A 20,053-nucleotide genomic window follows, 5' to 3' on the forward strand; every position below is an offset into this window, starting at 1 on the left:
CCAGTTAATTTCAAGTTAAACAAGCAGAAGATTCCACAGCCTCAGGCAAATATACAATTGGTTGCATCAATTATCGTTCTAATTACAGTAGTTTGCAGGGCCAATGCACACAAGTTGACTTTTAGAAGGGCACACTGGAATAACAGCTACAAAACGTTGCAGCACACTAAAGAACAAATGAACAACCAGTTGTTTACAACTTGCCGGTAGAATAAATAATTGCCTAAGACAACAGGGACAGGAACCAAAATTTTTCAGCATACATGTGTATATATTTTATATATACTAAAGGAACAGAACTAATAAAAGAATGAAATGTCTCAGAATCCCAGAAACATCAGATGAAAGTGAGACCAAAAAAGGGTGGTTTAGGGAGCCTCTTATATAATAGGATGCCAAATCAAAAACATTTTGGCCAGACTTATTTGTTAGCAGTGTATATTTTGCTCGTATTTATAGTTGGTACTTCTCCATATCCTCAAAAAACGATTCTGTTATGTTCCTCCCTTCTGCTTAAGTGGATTCCTCCTTCCAAGATGCCAGTTTCTTCAGGAATTCCATCACCTAAATACACAAAGAATGTTTTCATACTCAGTTGATTCAATGATTGTAACCAAATCAGATTGTTCAGAATCTATTGTCGACAGATTACTTAATGCAGATAGAAGATGAATTACCTCAGCTGGGTCCCGCACGGAATAGAAAGCATCAGTATCCTTGGGCACAGATGACACCAAAATTCCAAAGCCAATGCTGTTTGCCTTCAGAACCTATTTGAGCCAAGTGAGCAATATTATACATCAAGACATGGAAGTAGTAATTAATATTTTGCAGGTAAGAGCAAGCAGACCAGTTTATGGCTTACCTTGAATGCATCCTCATCAGTCTTGTCATCTCCAACATAGATAGGAAGAACATCTTCTTTCCCACATAGTCCAAGTGACTCCAGCAAAAATTCCACAGCTTTCCCCTTGTTCCAGTCTATCACAGGTCGAACCTCAAGAACCTGAATTCAAGAGCGCAGTTGAATTAAAAACAAATACGACAATGGTACTTAACCAGCGCTTCGAAACAGCCGTGCGGTTGTGTATATTCCTTACCTTTCTCCCATGGGTAAGCCTTAGACAAGGGTAATTCTTCAGGACGGCAGTCACACGTTGATGAACTTCTCCGTAGTCCTAAGATGTAACAATGAGAATAATATTCAGCAAACATTTTACACCACATATTTCCTGTGTGAAATTAAAATCTTCAATGCAGGCTTACATGTGGTGCTACATTGCGGTAATGAACGGACACACAGAATTTGTTATCTTCCATCCTTGCACCATCAATGTCCTTAATACTTTCACTGAGCTTTTTGTACACCTACAGGTATAAAAATGAATAATTTTCAACCGTGCAACACAAAATGGTATCCTAATAATTACCAAGTTCGAGATGGAAATACATACCTCGCTGATCATAGGTAAAAACTCACTTGCAGGTTGGAAGAGGTTGACCTCTTTACCCTATGAGCCAAAAAGCAATAACTAATTAGAATATTGTCACAAGAGAGAAATTTGTCTGTGGAAAAAATCAACAAAGCTGTTGCACCTCTGAATCAGTGGACCTGATACATTCCACATGCTGACCACTCGAATCAGACTTCCTAACAGGCCCCATGATATCCATTCCATGACTTCCAGCGTAATACAGTTCAGTTAGTTTCACAAAGTCAAAAACCTAAAGAACAAAACACACATAAAAGAGAGTCAGCAAAGAGTGAAAAATGCAAAAGGTTAGCAGGGGGAGTATTTTACATGTGAACATAAATTCCTTACCTTATCACGAGATCTTCCACTAATGATCGCAGTGGGAAAAAGTGATGCCACATGCTTCACAGCAGAGCGCATCTGTCGAATAGAATATTTACAAAACTGCCAGATAAATTTTCACTGATAATAATGAGGACTAAAGAACATAAGAGGAGAAAAAGAATACCTCGTCAGACATTACTGCATTTTCAGGATTGTCCACAATCGGTGAAAGAGTTCCATCATAATCAAGGAACAGTGCCAATCTTTTACCTCTGGCAAGATTAACAATATCCTCAAATGATGTTAAAGCAGATGGATGGTTCACCTACAAAAGAAAAACAGTGGAAAATTTTATTGTTTGCCATGTTTGATGTACTTCAGCAATAACTGTAGATTCAAAAAACATACCACCCAATTACGGTATAGCAAATCAAGCTCGTCAGCTTGAACATCATTGGCAAAGTCCTTAGTCTGCCTCTTGCGAGGTGGCGAGGAGGCCAGCATGAGATCAAGCCATCCAGCGGCGCGGACTTCTTCGATCTTTCCAGGCAGAGGCTTCTTTTTCGGAGTGTTCAAGTACAGCCCGGTAGAGGGGAAACTCGTAGGTGTAGTGTACGTCATCACAGCAGATGGCAAGGCTAATTTAGGGAGAGGATCAGCAATAACAGGAGAGTTGCTTGTCTTCAAATCCATCAACAGAACTCTCCGCAGAGTTGTTGTAAGAACAGTTACTAACAACACAAGAGCAAGCAAGTAGACTATAGGATTCCTTAAGAGTTAGACACTCAACCAACCCTCTTGTCAATAAAAAACCAACGTTTCAATGTCTTCTTGTCACTGCAAACGTGCATACAACGCATCCAGCCCATTAAGCGGGAAGTTCCTGCATTCTGCAATAATGAAAATAATTTCAACTACCAAAAAAAAAAGACAATAACTGAAAAATGATAACATACTGCTCAGGTTCGTACTGGTTCATCGCCATGGTGGACACAGATCATTTAAAAGGAAGGCTCATGCATCTGATCGCTCAGCTCCAAAAACAATAATTGTATACGGTCACAACCAACACTGCAATAGAACAAAGACGACAAACCTTTATTATGTAACAGAACACCAGATAACCTAATGCAGGAAGAGCTGACAACACCGATCTGATTGCCCTACAGTACGGTTACTGTTTTTGTCTTTGCAAGTTAAAAAAGGAAATTAATTAGTACAACTTTTGGTCTGAAGATTCCCGAGCGACAATGAAAAATGGGGCACGCCCTCAACCGGTGATGCCTGATTCACTTTAGGTAGCACCAAAAAAAACTAGTCGGGAAACGACTTTTCATCCATCATCCATCATTATCAATCCAAAGAAACTTAGACAAGGAAATCCCTTTGTAAATCTCATCAATTAACAGCTAATAAACACATGCAAATGAGCTAAATTTAGGACAAGGGCACATGGCTTATGTTGAGCACTCAACAGGAGCACCTAAAAAGAAAAAAAAGTCGAAACTTCCATCATTCATTCGTTGCATTGATGGGTGATTATCTATTCCGACGACGCTAACACATCGATTGGATCAGCAGTGCATCAATCAATCAATCTGCTCTCGCGTCATGTGGCCAGGCAGATGCAACATGCCTCCCCGAAACGGCGGCAGTGAAAGGAAACCCCCAACCAACCAGAACTTTCAGCGCGCATTATATGCGACGACAAGCCCATATGTACTGCGAAAATCATCAATCAAATAAAAAAAAGAAATTCTTGAAAGGAAAAAAACAAGAGGATCCTTTTGTCCTCTCCTTGCTAATGCATCCAAACAAAAATTGAGGAAAACGGCAAGAGAAGCTACTGCTACTGTTCGTCTTCGTCCTCGTCCTCCGCCTTCCCACCAATTGAACCAAAAACAAATTTGCATATATTTTTTTCGGTTTCGTCCCGGGTTTGGACAGCTCAAACTCGTGGCCGCCGTCGCAGACGTGGACCGAGCATCCAACCATCGAACACGCCAAAAAATGGCACACACACACAACCCGATCACGACGAGCAATCCTCCCCACCCGAGATCTAATCTAGACCTCCCACACCACCGCATCACCACACGCGTCAGAAACCCCACCCAAAAAACCAAAAAAAAAAAATCAATCAATCAATCAATCAAACAACGGGAAGAGCAGAAGCTGATCCCGGAGAGAGAGGCCGGCCTTACCCCAATGCCGGCGAGCAGCCCGACGGCGGCGGCGGGAGCGGCGATGCGAAGCGAGGAAGGCAATGGAGGGGATTTGGGAGGAGAGAGAGGGGAGAGGAGAGAAGATGGCGGAGCGCGTGTATTAATAGGCGGCGACTCTCTCTCTTGTTTCTCTCTCTAGAGCTTCTCTTTCTTTTTCTTTTCTTTTTTTTCTTTTTTTCTCTCTCTAGAGAGAGAAGAGGAGGAGAGGGAAAAGTAGTTAGCGGTTGTTTCGGTGCGTTTCCGTTTCGTTTTCTGCATCACGGGATTAGTTGATTTTTTTTTAATAAAGCGAGGCGATGGGGCCCACGGGGTGTGGTCCGCTGACGTGGGATGATCTGGGGGCGCCACGTCGACGGAAGCGACGGCGATGGTGGTTCGTGGGGGGGGGGGGTGGGGGTGGAGGGGCGTGGTGGGCCCGGGATCCGTGCGGGCCTCGAATCCTTGACCGTGGCCGAGGCCATTTTCTCGGCTCGACCATGGGCCGACGCGTCGACGCGTGGGCCTGCGTGGGCTCCACGGGATCTCCACGTGGGCGGACCGTGGCCACGAGTGGCGCCACGTGGCCAGCTTCCGCCCAACCCCACCCTTGATTCGGCCCGGGACAAGTCGACCGCCCTCGTGCGTCGCGCGTGACGCTTTTGCCCTTCATCTCTTTGGTTAATTTTGCTTCCAAACATATTTTTTTATTACTATAAGCATGCGCACACATCACTGTATATGTAACACCACACTTAAAATGTGCACCATGCGAGCGACATATCCGTGATCTCGCTAAAATCTTGTTGAAAGTCTATCTATATAGCTACATGCGTCTAATATTCGTGGCCATCAGATTTTGAACGCTTAGCGGTAGAGTCAAATTTGAAATACATTTTTTGGTATATTTGAAAAAAATGTCAACAACTACACCAAACTAAAATCAATCGTGTGAATGATGAGGAGGCGGTGGTTAAATTCTTCTGTGTGTTTGTGGGAGCAATGTGAAGCGTCCTTTTTTAAATGTGGTGTTTTATTTTATATTATGCTTGACGGTGACAAACTCAAACACTACTAAAAAACTTTTACTGTACTAATTTTCTTCGCCTTTTCTGGTGGGGGTAGGTGGTACGGCCGGCGTTGCCCTTTGGGAGGAGGAGCCGCAACCGCCGGGGCAAGCTAGCTAGCACAAGCAGTGTATAGATGATGAGCTGGCAATGACGTGGATCCGCCAAACAAGGGGAAACAGCTTCATCAAAGCCGAGCGCTACAGGTATTGTTTGAAAATGAAAGAATCTGTAGTTGCTTAAATATTAAAAAAAAGATTATCTGAATTGTGAGGGGTTTGTAGTTGTAAAATTCGAAAAATATATTAAGAAAGCAGAAGCTAGGGCACCCGACCAATGTTTTTGCATATTCTCATTTCTCGGAATCTCAAGGTCTCTCAAACATGACGATAGTCAGCATCTCTGCTTAGAAATGTTAAGATAATAAGCCATGAAAAACAAATAAAAAATATTTTTAAGTAAATTTCTGTACCTATATAATTAGCTAGTGATACACTATAATGAAAAGGTCTTAAATATTTAAATTTAAAATTTAGTTCTGGCTGAGAAGCTACTAAGCAGACAACAAGGGGCTTAAGTCGTCATAGATTTTTCTTTTTCTTAAATTTTTCGCGGCCGTACAGTGGCACGAGAAGACCATGTATAGGTAGGAGAAGGAGAAAGAAAACAAGGGAGATTAGTTCTTGCCATTTGTGGTCAATTTGCAGTGTTGCTCGGATCTTGTCGCGGACCAACTGCTGCGTCCGTTGATTGGATGCCCGCACGGGGCACTCCTCCCCATGATGCTTTTCTCACTTTGTTTAATTCAACCTATACTTTACGCATGGTAGGTGTGCCCAAACCGACAATGGTAAAATTGGGATATGTTTGGTTACTGATCACATCTTACCATAACTAAGATTATCCAAGTTGTTACAGCCACAAAAGTGTAATAAACGAATTAATAGTCACAATTGTGATAAAGTTGACAAGAAAATTGAGTGTATAATATATAGGACATGTTATTGAAAAAGTGTGACGAGCCACGAATCAAACTCATATCTTATAAATTGTGTCAGCCAAAAATACGGTGTAGCAAAATGTGACCATAAACCAAATTAAACACCCCTTTAACATGTTCTATCTTAGCAGCAAGAGCCAATTGACTGACTTCAATAACAAATGCTAGTAGATGCAAGGTGAGGTCAATTATTATATTTATAGGACTTTTCTCTCAAAGCTATACCGGCTGCTAATTCAGCTAGCTGCATATATGATCAATCTCACAGTTGAGACGTCCGGATTTTCAGACATGTGCGTTACTTCGCTCGCATTGGCTAGCTAAGCTAGTTTAATTTCTACTAGTAATGCAGGGGTCAGTCGATCACAGTATTCATGTGACGCTAACAGCTAAGCTAGCGTCGGCCATGCGAGACAGCTGCATGTCCTAACTTATATCAGAGCTTTCCAGTTAGTAGCTCGTTGTTTCATCAGCCCAGCTGAAAGCCTGAAATTGCACGTCATGCAATCGGCAATGTGTTTTGCGTGCAAGGCCATAGCAATATATACAACCAATTAATTACCTAACGCATTATATATATACTTACCGCTAGCTGTAGATAAACATTATTGTTACCTCCGTTCTAAAAATACTTTACGATTCGCTCCGGTCCAGCAAAAAAAAAATACCTCAGGGTACTGGTACCTCATGATACTACAATTCAGTATCGTGAGATACTCTGTACTCGTACCCCAAGATATTTTTTTACTGGAACAAAACAAATCTCTTGTTTTTTTTAAGTTATACATCTAGCCAAGTCAATTAATATAATGTACCGAACAAGTTTCAGCAATTTCGAAGGTCAGCAAAAATTAACGTGAGATCGATCTGCACGATGGAGCTGGTAAAATCTGGAATAGCTGGTGCTAAGATTATTATATGTAGAGACAGGGATCAGCTAGTACTATAGTTAGTTAGTTCGTTCCTCACGATAATTAAACTATTAAGCACGCGATTATACAAATGGCTCCACGCGTTGCAAACTAGCTTGGTTTCCCAAGGCAAAATCAAACCGATGGGGAGGAAACAGCGGCAAAATTGTCGGGACAGGAACATGCCTGCTACTACTAGCTATACCACCACCATCTCGATCACCTAGCTAGCTATCACCCGCGTGTAACTAATTAATCTTTTGGTCAAGAACTAATGGTTTATTTGGAGAGCTTCTAAATACTACTTTCTCTCATAATCAAAAACTCTCCAAATAGTTTAGTTTTCGTTCAGTGCTTGTTCAGATCGTAGCCAAAATAAACCTTACTAAATTTTGGCAATGCCCAAATTTTAGCAAGATGGTAATATTGCCAAAATTTTAACAGGATTTCTTGTGTATTAACTAAATTTGACAATAAACTAAACATAGACATTTTTTTGACAACTTTGCTAAAAAATGGTATGGTTGAGAAAATGGCATCAAAAGTGAACAGGCTCTCAAATTTTTAAAAAAATGTATTTATAGAATCCAGGAAAATGAACAAGAATTCTGAAGCTGGGGAACTAGGCCAGCCCCTCTCCAAATTGTTAGAAGCTAGTTACCGCCCAACTGTTTCTTGAAATTTTAAGCTTTTTCTTCTCAAAAGTTGGCTACCATCTAGCTACATCTTATAATTTTAAGTTCTCCCAACAGATTCTAAGACTCTTTTACTAATTAGTAATCGAAAATTTTAGCTACCTCGCTTAATTTGCATGAGGGCATGGAAGACGACGACGAAGAAGAAGATACCCTGCAGATTCTTCGATTACGACGACCCCCAAAACCCTGTGTGCTAATTAATAACGCTCTTGTTTAATTATGCCCAATTTGGCGGCTAAATTAATCGCGAACGATCGATCGAGTTGGTTAATTTAGAGTCCAGATCGATTGCGTGTGTAGAGCGATCGATACGGCAGCCACATCGATCACGCGTCAGATCATGATCGAGACGTTTTGATTTTGTCGGTGCAATTTAGCTGCAGCTATGCAGCGGCGGCGGCGAAACGTAATCTCTCTCTCTCTCTCTCTCTCTGTGCAGACGAGGCGCTGACGACGACGACGCATACGAATGTATTTGTGTGCGAGATACCTGTCGAATCTTCAGAGAATCGCAAGGAAAATTCAGAGAAAAATTCATGGTCGGTGCGCACATATGTCCGAGTCATGCATTGCTTGGCAATTTCAGCAGCAACTTGAAGTAGCTTTAGGGTCTGTTTAGTTCGCGAAATGAAAATTTTTATGTGTCATATCGGATATTTGACCGGATGTAGGAAGGGATTTTCGGACACGAATGAAAAAACTAATTTCATAACTCGCATGAAAATCGCGAGACGAATCTTTTGAGCCTAATTAATCCGTCATTAGCACCTGTGGTTTACTGTAGTACTTATGCCTAATCATAAACTAATTAGACTTAAAAGATTTGTCTCACGATTTCCCCTTAACTGTGCAATTAATTTTTCTTTTAATCTATATTTAATACTCCACACATACTTTCAAATATTCGATGTGATGTTTTTTTAAAAAAAACTTTTGGAGAACTAAACAGGGCCTTAACTTGGTCAAGCAGAAGCAGGCAGATCATGAACAGATGGACCAACGAAAAATTCCTTCTCGACACAAGCTACCTACCAGTAATACGTTGTACAGTGTAGTCATTAAACAAGAGGTTAATTAACGAAAGAGTCAAGGTCATGGAATCGCGTGGTACAACTACAAGTATAGTCATTAAACAAGAGATTAACGGGGAGTGTCAAGCTCATGAAATTGTACGGAAACTTCGGAGGGATGTCGTGAAGTATGTACGTCCACATCGCCATGACTCATACTGTGTGTGTACGCTGATCGATTCAGACATTGACAGGGGCTAATTAAAAATTTTCTGAATCTTTTGCCGGACAGGGACTAACTGGACAGGTTGATTATTGCGTGGAGATTTAACTTCTACAGGTGACACGTTTAATTTCTAGAGACGCTGTGTCCTTTGACAAAACGAAGGAAGCTAGCAAAGCTTGCATGTCTTGTCCTCCAAGAATGAATTGTGCTAGCAGGAAGTACAAGTACCTGCTCTGTTTCAATTAATCAAATGATGTTTCTTCCTTGATTTGTGAGTTGAACTAGGATTAATTAGGAGCAGTAGCTAGCATCAATGAAACTAAGCATATATGCCCACCGTATTAGTATGTATGGTTTTGCATTAATCTGCGTACTCAAACTGTTAATACAGTTCAAACACACCTACACGCTGATAGCTAGCTAGTACCAGTACCTATTGCATATGCCCTCCATTTTTCAGTGTGGTTTTCAAGTTTCTAGTATATATATGATTTTCACTACATATTTTTCTTGTTTGTGAGTACTCAATAATGTTTTTTTGTCTGTCCCTAGAGATGGTGCAGATTAATTCTTTAGTACTTCCTTCGGACAGGCTTATGAAATTTGCCAATCACTAGTAGTACAATTGTACTTGCCATGTGGATGATATTATTGGAGATATCATGGAGTAGAGTTCTTCTCATTAATGATATTGATTTTGCCTATACAACTATGAATAATGCATGCGTAAATTAAGGTAAAAAGTTTGGATGGTTGCTTGTATCTATAAGTGAGTGCAGAGACAGGAAGTTCGTTATTTTTCTTATTGAAAACAGTGCTGAAGCCAAAAAAAGAAAGTTTTATGTAATTTGGCATGTAATCCCGTTTTCTAAAAAAAGTAGGGCTTACCTAAAAAAGATCAATGCATTCCAATTAAGTTAATATAACCACGAAACGATGCTAACTACACAACAAGGGAAATATGATGAATACAATAGTACATCTTCACGATCGAGGCCAGATTAATCAAGCTTCGAGACAAGGGTCACAAAGGTATTTCTTGGATGATGTCTCTGCATCGTTCCAACAACTTGTCTCCTAAACTATACTACAACTATATATATTAGCTCCTTGCATTTTTTAACAGAAAATGGTACACCTCACTTGATCGAGATGTTCCTCCCAGCGGTACAATAACAATACTACTCTGGTCACGATCCCACAGGTTTAATTAGGCAAACCATTTAACCAATTGGGGCAATGGTTGCACATGGTACCCCGATGGTGTTGGATCAAGATATTGCTTATTAGCTACTGCTGATTGGGCGGTCAAACAATTCTAACCCTAACGGTTACCAATATTAATATATATTTTCTCCCACTGTGTCATGCCAGCGACTTCAAAGTTCTTATATGGCAATACAAAATTATTCCCAAATCTATTTGCATCTAGTAGTGTACATGTCTATGTCTATATATGTGCTAGTGACAAGCGAGATCATACATGTGTTGATGTGTACATGACAATGCTGGTGACATAATAGAGTGTGATCATGTGTACATAACAACAGTCTTGACGTTTTCGCCGTGCCACATGACACAATAGAGTGTGATCTAACAGTCTTGGCGTCCACTTGTGTTTTCTTTTACTGGAACTCTTGTTTTCACTGTTCATGATTTGACTTGTAAGACATACTCATACTCCCTCCGTCCTAGTAATACGTTCGTTTTAAGCTCCTTCCATTTGTTAAAAATAAATTTATTTTTAGAGTAATTATTGCATCTAAGTTTTTTTAAAACAAGAAATAATTGTATTAGAATTAGATAAGGTGGATAATAGTTTTATTGAGATTTAATAAAGTATATGAGAATTATAGTTTTTTTTCTTTTGTATTGGTATGTGTAGTATGGATGAAAAATAAACTTAGAATGCATTGCGTGTTGTTTTTAGCTACGGTTTATTAACCAAGGGTATGTGAACAAAACCAATTTGAGGTAAGACTTTTGGTACTTTTATATATTTTTTCCAAAAGTTAACGATAGTATTGAAAGCGACCAGCACACTGGTAAACTAGCTTCGAAACGAGAGGTCGTAAAATTTAAAACCGAATGCTGCTAGCTATAGCTAGCTACTTTCACGATGTAAGATTGTCTAGCATCGCCAATATTCATATTGATGTTAATGAATCTAGACACATATATGCGTCTAGATTCATTCACATATATATGAATATGGATAATACTAAAAAGTCTTACATTATGAAACGGAGGGAGTAGCTAACTTCACCGCAACATTAATTTGTCACACGATTTGATGGTAACCTGTGGCGCAACACTTTCTTTTGCCAAAAATAAAATGCTAAGGTTGCCAAACGTTAATACGGAGGAGTAATATCTAGCGATAGATTATGCCGGCGTACGTGTGAGACCAACGCGACGAAATTAAACCCAGCGCGTCTCGATCGATCCGACGATGTGCTGACGCAGCAGCAGCCAGCAGCTACGTACGCACAAGACAGAATACTCCTAATTAACGTGTGCAACGTCGCATCGACGTGCGTACGATTCACACGTGTATCCGACCTGTACATCATCATATCGTTTGTTCACGAATCAACTCACTCACTTGTCACCACTAGTGAATGTACTCTTAACCAATTGCGTTGCACGCACGTGTTCAACAAGATCGCCGCCTCCTTTTGTTTTTCTCCTTTCTGATTTCGGAGTGCTACCTGAATGTCTTTTCCGTAGAATTTAATTTAGGACAATATATGATGTGTCTCATCTGGTGTTAATTTCCAATACTATTCCCTCTATTTAAAAAAACTCAATCCTAGATTTTGAATCTGGGCATACGGCATACACTATGTCCAGATTCAATTTTAGAATTAAATTTCTTTGAGACGGATGGAAACATAGGGGTAGTATATTTTTGGATGAAACTGCTAGTACAGCACGTTGGATGGGAGTAGAGTAGAGAGCCAGCCGCCGTGGCGGCTCGCAACGTGCAAGCAATGCAGCATTGAAGCTTTACTCCGAAAAAGGTGCTGGATTTAAATGGGCTTCTCTTCTATGGCCTGTGGCAATCTGGCCCAGCAGCTTATCAGCGAAGGAAAAAGGAATAAGTTCATCTAAGTTCCCTTAACTTTACACTAAGTTCGATTTTCGTCCCTGAATCACAACCGGTGTAGATGAGGCCCTCAGCGGTTTAGATGGCGGTTTTAACTGATGTGGCGTTGACGTGGCTAGTTTAACTTAGTCCTGGTCCTATGTGGCGGTGAGGTGGCACTTGGAAGCAAAATAAAAGGTGAGACCCACGTGTCAGTTTTAAAAAATAGTGGGACCCACCCTGCTCTCTATCTCCATCGCGCCGTCGTCCTAATCCCTTCTCCCTCCCGGCCATTCTTCATCCTTCCTCGAGCTCCCTAGCCGGCCGGCGAAAGCGCGGAGAGGGAGAAGGGCGCCGGCGGGAAGAAGTGCGGAGGGCGCCAGCCATCGGGCGGGGAGGGTAGGCCGGCATGCGCGCGACGAGAGAGGAGGGAGCGGCGGCCGGAGCTGCACGACCTCGGCCCCGCCGCCGACAAAGACTCCTGCTGCGCCGCCGCATCGATCTGCACGAGTTGCAATCTTCATCTACAGTCTTGCCTTCAGGCCAGTTAGGATTCACCATCGCAGCAGAGACATATGACACCACCACAACCCTCCCAAGTCCCAACCTTGCTTCTGAACAAGCCTTCCGCACATTCGTCATGCCCGTTACAGCAGCAGCATGTGTATGAACCTACAGCAACATCAATTCATTTAGCTACAAGAACATGACGATTTAATTACAACTCTGCAGTCTTCAGCTACTACTGCTTGTTGAGAAATCAACAGTTTCTACAAATCATTTTTAGTAGAAACTGTTGATTTTGTCGATTTTCAGTAACTGCAGTCTATAGTTTGAACAAGTTAATGGAGAAGAAAAGGAATTATTTTGCTGAAAAAAGAGAGAGGTGTGCCCCTGGGTTAGGGGTGGAGAGAAGCACGGGGTAGGCCACATGGAAGACGTCGTTGCAGCTGGCGATGGCCGCCGCCACGCTACCGTAGTCGAGCAGGTCGGCCTTGAACAGCCGCAGCCTCTCCGCGACGCCGTCCAGAGACATCAGGTGGGCGTTCTTGGCGTCGCCTTCACACAAATTATCCGCACAAGCACACCAATCAATCAATCCACCAGAACAAGAGCAGAACGCCATGAATATCAAAAACTTTGACGCAGATGGAGGGGGTTGGGGAAGTGGGCAGCGGCGGCTGCGAGCTCGAGTCCTGGGCCCCGTCAGCACCACGCTGTCCGTGTCCCGCGGCTGTGAGCTCGCCGTCGCCGCAACTCGTGCAGATCGATGCGGCGGTGCCGGGGGTGGGGGGGGTCGTGCAGCTCCGGCCGCCGCTCTCTCGCCTGCCGCCGCGCGCTCGCCGACCTACCCGTCCCGCTCATCGGCCTCCCCGCCTGCTCCTTCTCCACGCACGCTCGCCGGCCTCCCCACCCGATGGTTGGCACCCTTCTCCCTCTCCGCGCACGCTCACTTGCCAGCTAGGGAGCTCGAGGAAGGATGAAGAATGGCCGGGAGGGAGAAGGGACAAGAGAGCAGGGTGGGTCCCACTATTTTTAATGACTGACACATGGGTCCTGCCTTTTATTTTGCTTCCAAGTGCCACATCGCCGCTTCATACGATAAGGACTAAGTCAAACTAGCCACGTCAGCGACACATCAGTTAAAACCGCCATCTAAACAGCTGAGGGACCTCATCTACACCGGTTTTGACAGTTGAGGGACCCGTTGTATCTGGTATTGCGATTCAGTGACGAAAATCGAACTCGGTGTAAAGTTAAGGGACCTCATATGAACTTATTCCAAGGAAAAAATAGGCCCAGCTAACAACATGCTGTGTATGGCCCAATAAGAAGTTGCTAGGCCCAGATCATCCAATATATTATATATATAGAGTAGCAGCGTGTGAGTTTGGAATATTTTTGAACTTCTGAACAAGTGCAAAACTGCTTCTCGTTTGGTATTCTTTCAGTGCTTTACACCCAGAAAGAAAAAGAAGAATTTATTGTCTTGTTCAGTTAATCCCTCCCTCAAGAGAAAATTGAAGAGGAATTAGAGGGATGATGTGAAATTAATCATCTCTAATCCTCCTCAACAATTCCTTTCTCGTAGAGATTAGGCGAACAAGCTTTTCCTTGAAAAAAATATCAAACTCAATTTGACCACAGAAGAGAAAAGTGTATGTAGGCCAGACTAAGATCTTGTTTGGGGAGGTTAAGGTTTTAAAATGTTACCGGTGAGAATCTGGAAAAAACTAAGTTTCCTAACTTCTAAGTTCTATTTCATACAAATTTTTAAAATTTAGATAAAAATCTGAACTGTTTGAGAGAGATTCTAACACCTGAAAATTCTAAGAAAAGTTGCAACTCGCCAAAAACTACCCCCAAAACATGCACTAAAGCTTAATCCACGACATGATGGCAGTTAGTTTTAACCGGTGCAATTTAACCGCTGAAAATAACTGCACAGGAGAAAAATATTAAAGTGTTAAATCTGAGCCACACATCCGCTGAAATAACCGTGCAGTTTCAGTTACACGACCACCCACACATTCTCTCTCCTCCCAAAATGCCCAATCCTCTCTTCTTCCTCCTCCTCCTTGCCGTCGCCGCCGCCGCCACCGCCGCCGCCGGCGAAGGCGGCGCCACGCGGAAGGACCCGTGCGCCGGCCGACGGATCCACATCCGTCGCCTCCCGCCTCGATTCAACGCGCACCTCCTCCGCCACTGCGACGCCGGGTTCCCGCTCGCCGACCCGTCGACGCCGGCCACCTCGTCCCCGCCCTGCGAGTCGCTCGTCAACCACGGCCTCGGCCCGCGCACCCACGCCAGCAGCCGCTCCTGGTACCGCACCGACACGCGCCTCCTCGAGGTCTTCTTCCACCGCCGCGTCGCCGAGCGCGGCTGCCTCGTCGCCGACCCCGCCCTCGCCGACGCCGTCTACCTCCCCTACTACGCGGGCCTCGACTCGCTCCCCTACGTGCTCGACCCGGCGCTCCTCGACTCCTCCGCGCAGCACGGCGCGGAGCTGGCCGAGTTCCTGGCGCGGGACAGGCCGCAGATCCTGGCGCGCCGCCATGGCCACGACCATTTCCTGGTGCTCGCCGGGTCCGCGTGGGACTATTCGCAGCCGGTGCGCGCCGCCGCCGCCGCCGCCGAGGCGAGGCTGTGGGGCACCACGTCGCTGCTCCGGCTCCCGGCGCTCGGCAACCTCACGTTCCTGACGCTGGAGTCCCGCGCGTGGCCGTGGCAGGAGCACGCGATCCCGCACCCGACGTCGTTCCACCCGGCGTCGCTGCCGCGGCTGCGCGCGTGGCTGGCGCGCGCGCGCCGCGCCCGCCGCCCCGCGCTGATGCTCTTCTCCGGCGGCGTGTCGCGCCCCTCCAGGCCCAACATCCGCGGCTCCATCCTCGCCGAGTGCGCCAACCGCACCGACGCGTGCGTCGTCGTGGACTGCTCCGGCGGCAGGTGCTCGCACGACCCCATCCGCTACATGCGGCCGATGCTGCACTCCAGGTTCTGCCTCCAGCCGCCGGGGGACACGCCGACGCGGCGCTCCACGTTCGACGCCATCCTCGCCGGCTGCGTCCCGGTGTTCTTCGAGGACGCGGCGGCGAGGCGGCAGTACGGGTGGCACCTGCCCCCGGAGAGGTACGACGAGTTCTCGGTGTACATACCAAAGGAGTCGGTGGTGTTCGGCGGCGTCAAGATCGCCGAGACGCTGGCGGCGGTGGGCGAGGGCGAGGTGAGGAGGATGCGGGAGCGCGCGCTGGAGATGGCGCCGAGGGTGCTGTACCGGCGGCACGGGAGCACGGCGGAGCTGAGCGAGACGGCCAAGGACGCCGTCGACCTCGCCGTCGACGGCGCGCTCCGCAGGATACGGAGGCGGGTCCGCGCGCTGGACGACGGCGAGCCGGAGAGGATATACTCGCTGGAGGACGACGCCGTCGAGTCCTAGGATCAAGAAATGGTTTTTGATGACATATTGCTCCAGTTTGGATTTTGATTAGTACTTCTCCGTTTCATAATGTAAGATTTTTTAGCATTGCTTATATTCATATAGATGTTAATAAATAAAAACATATATGCATATTTAGATTTATTAACTATATGAATGTGAACAATGCTAGAAAATCTTACATGATGAAACGGAGGAAGCAGTAGTTTTTTACTTTCTTCCAATCATCATTCATACTTGGGCGGATGTACATTAGATCTTCATTTTCATCTCTGCTGCTCCTCTTCTTGTTTTTTGTGATGTTTCAAAGCAAATTGCTGCTATGATAAAAAGATAAATTGAGCGACCTTCATATTGGCCTTATACTTGCATAAATTGATGAGGTGATTAAATGAAATCATGAAACAGTTGACAATCTTGAGCATGATGGAGGGAGGCAAGCATCAGTTTTCACTTCGCAGCGATCTTTTTTGGACCCTAGGACTCAAGAAATGGTTTTGATGACATATGCTCAAGTTTGGATTTGAGCACCTGTAGTGAATGAGTAGTTAGTTTTATGTTTCATCCAATCATCCTTCACACTTGGGCGGATGGATGTGGAGTACATTGGTTTTGTTAGATTTTCATTTTCTTTTCTATTGCTCCTCTTGTTGTTTTTTTGATGGTTCAATGCGAATTGCTGCTATAATGAAAGGTAATATTGATATTTGCATAATAATTGTATGCGTTGATGAGGTGATTAAATGAAATCATGCAGCAGAACAGCCTTGGTCCCTTGAGACATTGAAGGGAGTAACCATTTGTTTGCGCTTTGCAGGGAAAATATAAACTATTTAATTGAGAAATTGTCTCACTAATCACGACAAGCACCAGTGGTCTAGTGGTAGAATAGTACCCTGCCACGGTACAGACCCGGGTTCGATTCCCGGCTGGTGCATTTTTACCATTTTTTTGCCATCTTACACAGCCTACAAAGCTCAAATGATAAATTCATTTCCCAAGAGACTATAAAAAAGACCAGCATATCCGTTCCAGACTCAAGGTTTCTCCTTTCTCATGCACAGAATTATTCTCTTGTTTTTGCTTCAGGTTATTATTACAATCTACAGGCCTCAAATGATCAAATAATACACAAGTAAACCAACTATCTGATGACGAGCATTTGTGCCCATTCCAGACATGAATTGAGATTTTGGGTGTACAGAATTATTCTCTGATGTTTTCTGCATTGCAAATTTGCAATCATGTACATTGAATGAAATCTTCTTGAGATTTTACAAGTATTTCTTGAAATCTTCTGCTGCTTCTGCCACAAGATGATCATCGTCCCACTCATCGCGGTAACTCTCCGGACGAGCAGCCTTGTTCTCTGAATTAGCAGCATACATCAGCTTCCTCCATTGTTCAATTGGTGGATGGCCACATTGCTCCGCAAGCCAATCATCATATTCAAACTGGAAATGAAAACAAGCTTATCAAGGGAGCATAAACGAAACTACTGAAAAATTGCAGGTAGATGACAATCATATTTATTAATTTCGTTTCAAAACATTAGAACTTTGGTAACTGACACTCAAAGCATCTCCAGGCTACCTGACAGTCTGAAAAGTTGTGGGCGTATCTCTTAGGCCATCCACGCGCTTCCATTTTCGAGTGGAAGGCTTTCACATCTTCCATCATTTCTTCTCTCGAAGGAAGCTTGACTCGTCCTGATAGCACGCCGGCAACCCATTTGCTTTGGAGTTCAAACAATGGAAAAGGAATGACCTGGAAGAAGCAAGGCAGGGGAATGCTTTACATCCTATGATCATCACAAGATCAAGACAACTTAATTACAAGTGCATCTAAAGTGAATGGCATCACTTTTTGCACACATAATGACCTTCCATGGCAATCCGATGAAGGACAGGTGAGGTGCTACTTCTGGTGGGAAAACGTGCTTGTATAGTGGATCGACACAGTTGTCATCAACGGTGATGGCGCTATCATCCTCAAGGAATGGAAAATCATACAAGTAGCTAGTCGACAGGCAGATGAAAGGAACACATTGTTAGTTTCAACTGAAGTACTTCCTCCGTTTTAGGTTATAAGACTTCTCTAGCATTGCTCATATTCATATTGATATTAATGAATCTAGGCATAACCTGAAACGGAGGTAGTAACAACAATGGAATTTCGCACAAGAAGCCGAGAAATGGGTTGCAGGGTAGTGCAGGTTTACATACCCAGTACAGTGCATGATGACATCGGCTTTGATTGAGCTGCCATCCTGAAACACCACGCAGCCATCTTCTTGTGCATGATCAATCTGCAGCTTGAAATTAGTTTTCTAGTTGTGCTAAATGTGGCAGCCCTTTCAGCGGATAAAGCTACCATATGCTATCACTCACCACGAGAAAAGGGCGTTTACCATGGAATGGAGCCACATATTATCATATCCAGGCTGCCTTTTGCAAGTGCAGGCAGGTGCTGATCTATCAGCAATATGAACCTCTTTTGCAACACCTGCAAGGTCTCTTGAGATGTCTACTGCACTTGCTGATGCCCCGATTATGATCACTACCTACAAGTGCAACGCATCAACCAAGATAACATTTAAGCACAAATGCATGATAGGAAAGATTGCACAGGTAAAGAAAGACAGTTACTTGATCGTGGAAAGGCTCTGGAACGCGGTAATTGTGGCTATGCATCTGCTTTCCAGGCCAAGCCTCCACCCCTGTCAGTGTTTAAAGAATACATATTTGAAGTCAATCCCAACCTAACAGTTGAGTTTAATTTTGAGTTTACTTAACCTTCCTGGATTTGATGATCATCATAACAGTGTTAAAAAAAATACCGATTTGAAATCAATCCCAATCTATTTTTAAAACTTCAAACGGTTGAGTTCAATTTGGAGTTAAATTAACCTTCCTGGATTCGACGATCACAACATTGCAACCATACATTGGCAACAGTACGAAGTACCAAATTATTTAATTCCTTGAATCTGTCCATGATTAGGAGTAGTTCAAGCAAAATTGAATAGATTGCAACTTTGCTAGTGACGAGGAGATTACCAGGTATGTGGGCGACGCGAGGCTCCGTGTAATGGCCATTGCAAACCACGATGGCATCATACACCTCCTCCTCCTCCTCACGCCTCCCCTTCTCCCCGATCTTCCTCGACGTCACCGCCCACCTCCCGCCGCCGCCGCCGCCATCCCTCCGGACCCTAACCACCTCCGTCCCGAAGCGGACGAGGCCGTACAGGTCGAACCGCCGCGCGAACTCCTCCAGATACCGGAGCACCTCGTCGTGGCCGGGGAACCTGCGCGTGTCGCCGCCGCCGCCGGCCTCCGCCGCGGAGGAGGCGAAGGGAAAGTCGAGGAAGCCCATCACCTCCCGCGGCAGGTTGGTGCGGAGCGAGGCGTAGAGGCTGGAGTGGGCGGCGCCGGCGGCGAGCGGGTCGGAGGTGGCGGGGGCGGCGTCGTAGAGCCACGTGCCGCCCACGGAGGCGGCGCGCTCGAACACCACGGGGGAGTGGCCCTCCCGGCGGAGCTCCCGCGCCGCCACCAGGCCGGCGGCGCCCGCGCCGACGACGGCGAGGCGGAGCGACGGGGACGGCATCGCGAGACGGTGCGTGCGCGATTTCGCTTCGGATTTCTGTTGCGATTTGGAGGGAAGCGGAGGTGTGTGGTATTGGAGTTTGTCGTTTTGTGGGGGCTTCATTGGACAGCAAATTCCCGTGGGCTTGTGGTTACACTGGACTGGACATGAGGCTGCGTAGGCATGTGGTGTACTCTCTTCGTTTCAAAATAAACCTACTCCCTTCATCTCATAAAAAACGAATTTAACACTGGATGTAACATATTCTAGTACGATAAATTTAGACAGATATATGTCCAAATTCATAGTACTAGGATGTGTCACATCCGATACTATGTTGGTTTTTTACGGACGAATGGAGTATCTCATTATATGATGTGACATGTTCTAATATTACGGATATAAACATACGTATGTTTAGATTCGTAGTATAGGATGTTCAGATTTGTAGTACTAGATTATGTCATATCCTATACGAGATTGATTATTTTGATATAGAGGGAGTGATCCTCATGTACGTATAACAAA

General features: G+C 44.6%; 3 protein-coding genes and 1 non-coding gene across 5 annotated transcripts; 2 read left to right on the forward strand and 2 right to left on the reverse strand.

Annotated features, from left to right (window-relative positions):
- Positions 1-31: 31 nt before the first annotated feature.
- Positions 32-4,196, reverse strand: LOC127753524 (probable trehalose-phosphate phosphatase 2). 2 transcript variants are annotated; one of them, XM_052279011.1, is made up of 12 exons: positions 4,004-4,196; positions 2,771-2,870; positions 2,208-2,689; positions 1,984-2,124; positions 1,824-1,895; positions 1,597-1,725; positions 1,455-1,511; positions 1,267-1,368; positions 1,101-1,178; positions 866-1,006; positions 678-770; positions 32-564 (listed from the first exon to the last, which is right to left on the reverse strand). In XM_052279011.1, the coding sequence occupies exons 3-12, from the start codon at positions 2,490-2,492 to the stop codon at positions 514-516; spliced, it is 1,149 nt and encodes a 382-aa protein (XP_052134971.1). In that variant the 5' UTR covers positions 2,493-2,689; positions 2,771-2,870; positions 4,004-4,196; the 3' UTR covers positions 32-513. The 2 variants fall into 2 exon arrangements, with proteins under 2 accessions (XP_052134971.1, XP_052134972.1); XM_052279012.1 differs by having other exon boundaries at positions 2,756-2,870.
- Positions 4,197-14,511: 10,315 nt separating this feature from the next.
- On the forward strand, positions 14,512-16,676 carry LOC127786167 (probable xyloglucan galactosyltransferase GT19). Its single transcript, XM_052313496.1, has 2 exons — positions 14,512-16,008; positions 16,346-16,676. Exon 1 carries the CDS (start codon positions 14,549-14,551, stop codon positions 15,935-15,937), a length of 1,389 nt encoding a protein of 462 aa, XP_052169456.1. The 5' UTR covers positions 14,512-14,548; the 3' UTR covers positions 15,938-16,008; positions 16,346-16,676.
- A 127-nt stretch (positions 16,677-16,803) lies between these two features.
- On the forward strand, positions 16,804-16,874 carry TRNAG-GCC (transfer RNA glycine (anticodon GCC)). The gene has a single exon. It is a non-coding gene; the product is annotated as a tRNA-Gly (tRNA).
- Positions 16,875-16,943: 69 nt separating this feature from the next.
- Positions 16,944-19,667, reverse strand: LOC127785705 (flavin-containing monooxygenase FMO GS-OX-like 4). The gene is made up of 7 exons (XM_052313102.1): positions 18,997-19,667; positions 18,586-18,656; positions 18,348-18,500; positions 18,163-18,245; positions 17,820-17,955; positions 17,531-17,704; positions 16,944-17,391 (listed from the first exon to the last, which is right to left on the reverse strand). The coding sequence occupies exons 1-7, from the start codon at positions 19,646-19,648 to the stop codon at positions 17,212-17,214; spliced, it is 1,449 nt and encodes a 482-aa protein (XP_052169062.1). The 5' UTR covers positions 19,649-19,667; the 3' UTR covers positions 16,944-17,211.
- Positions 19,668-20,053: the final 386 nt, after the last annotated feature.

Source organism: Oryza glaberrima, chromosome 10 (assembly GCF_000147395.1).
Source record: "Oryza glaberrima chromosome 10, OglaRS2, whole genome shotgun sequence".
Classification (NCBI taxonomy): Eukaryota; Viridiplantae; Streptophyta; class Magnoliopsida; order Poales; family Poaceae; genus Oryza; species Oryza glaberrima.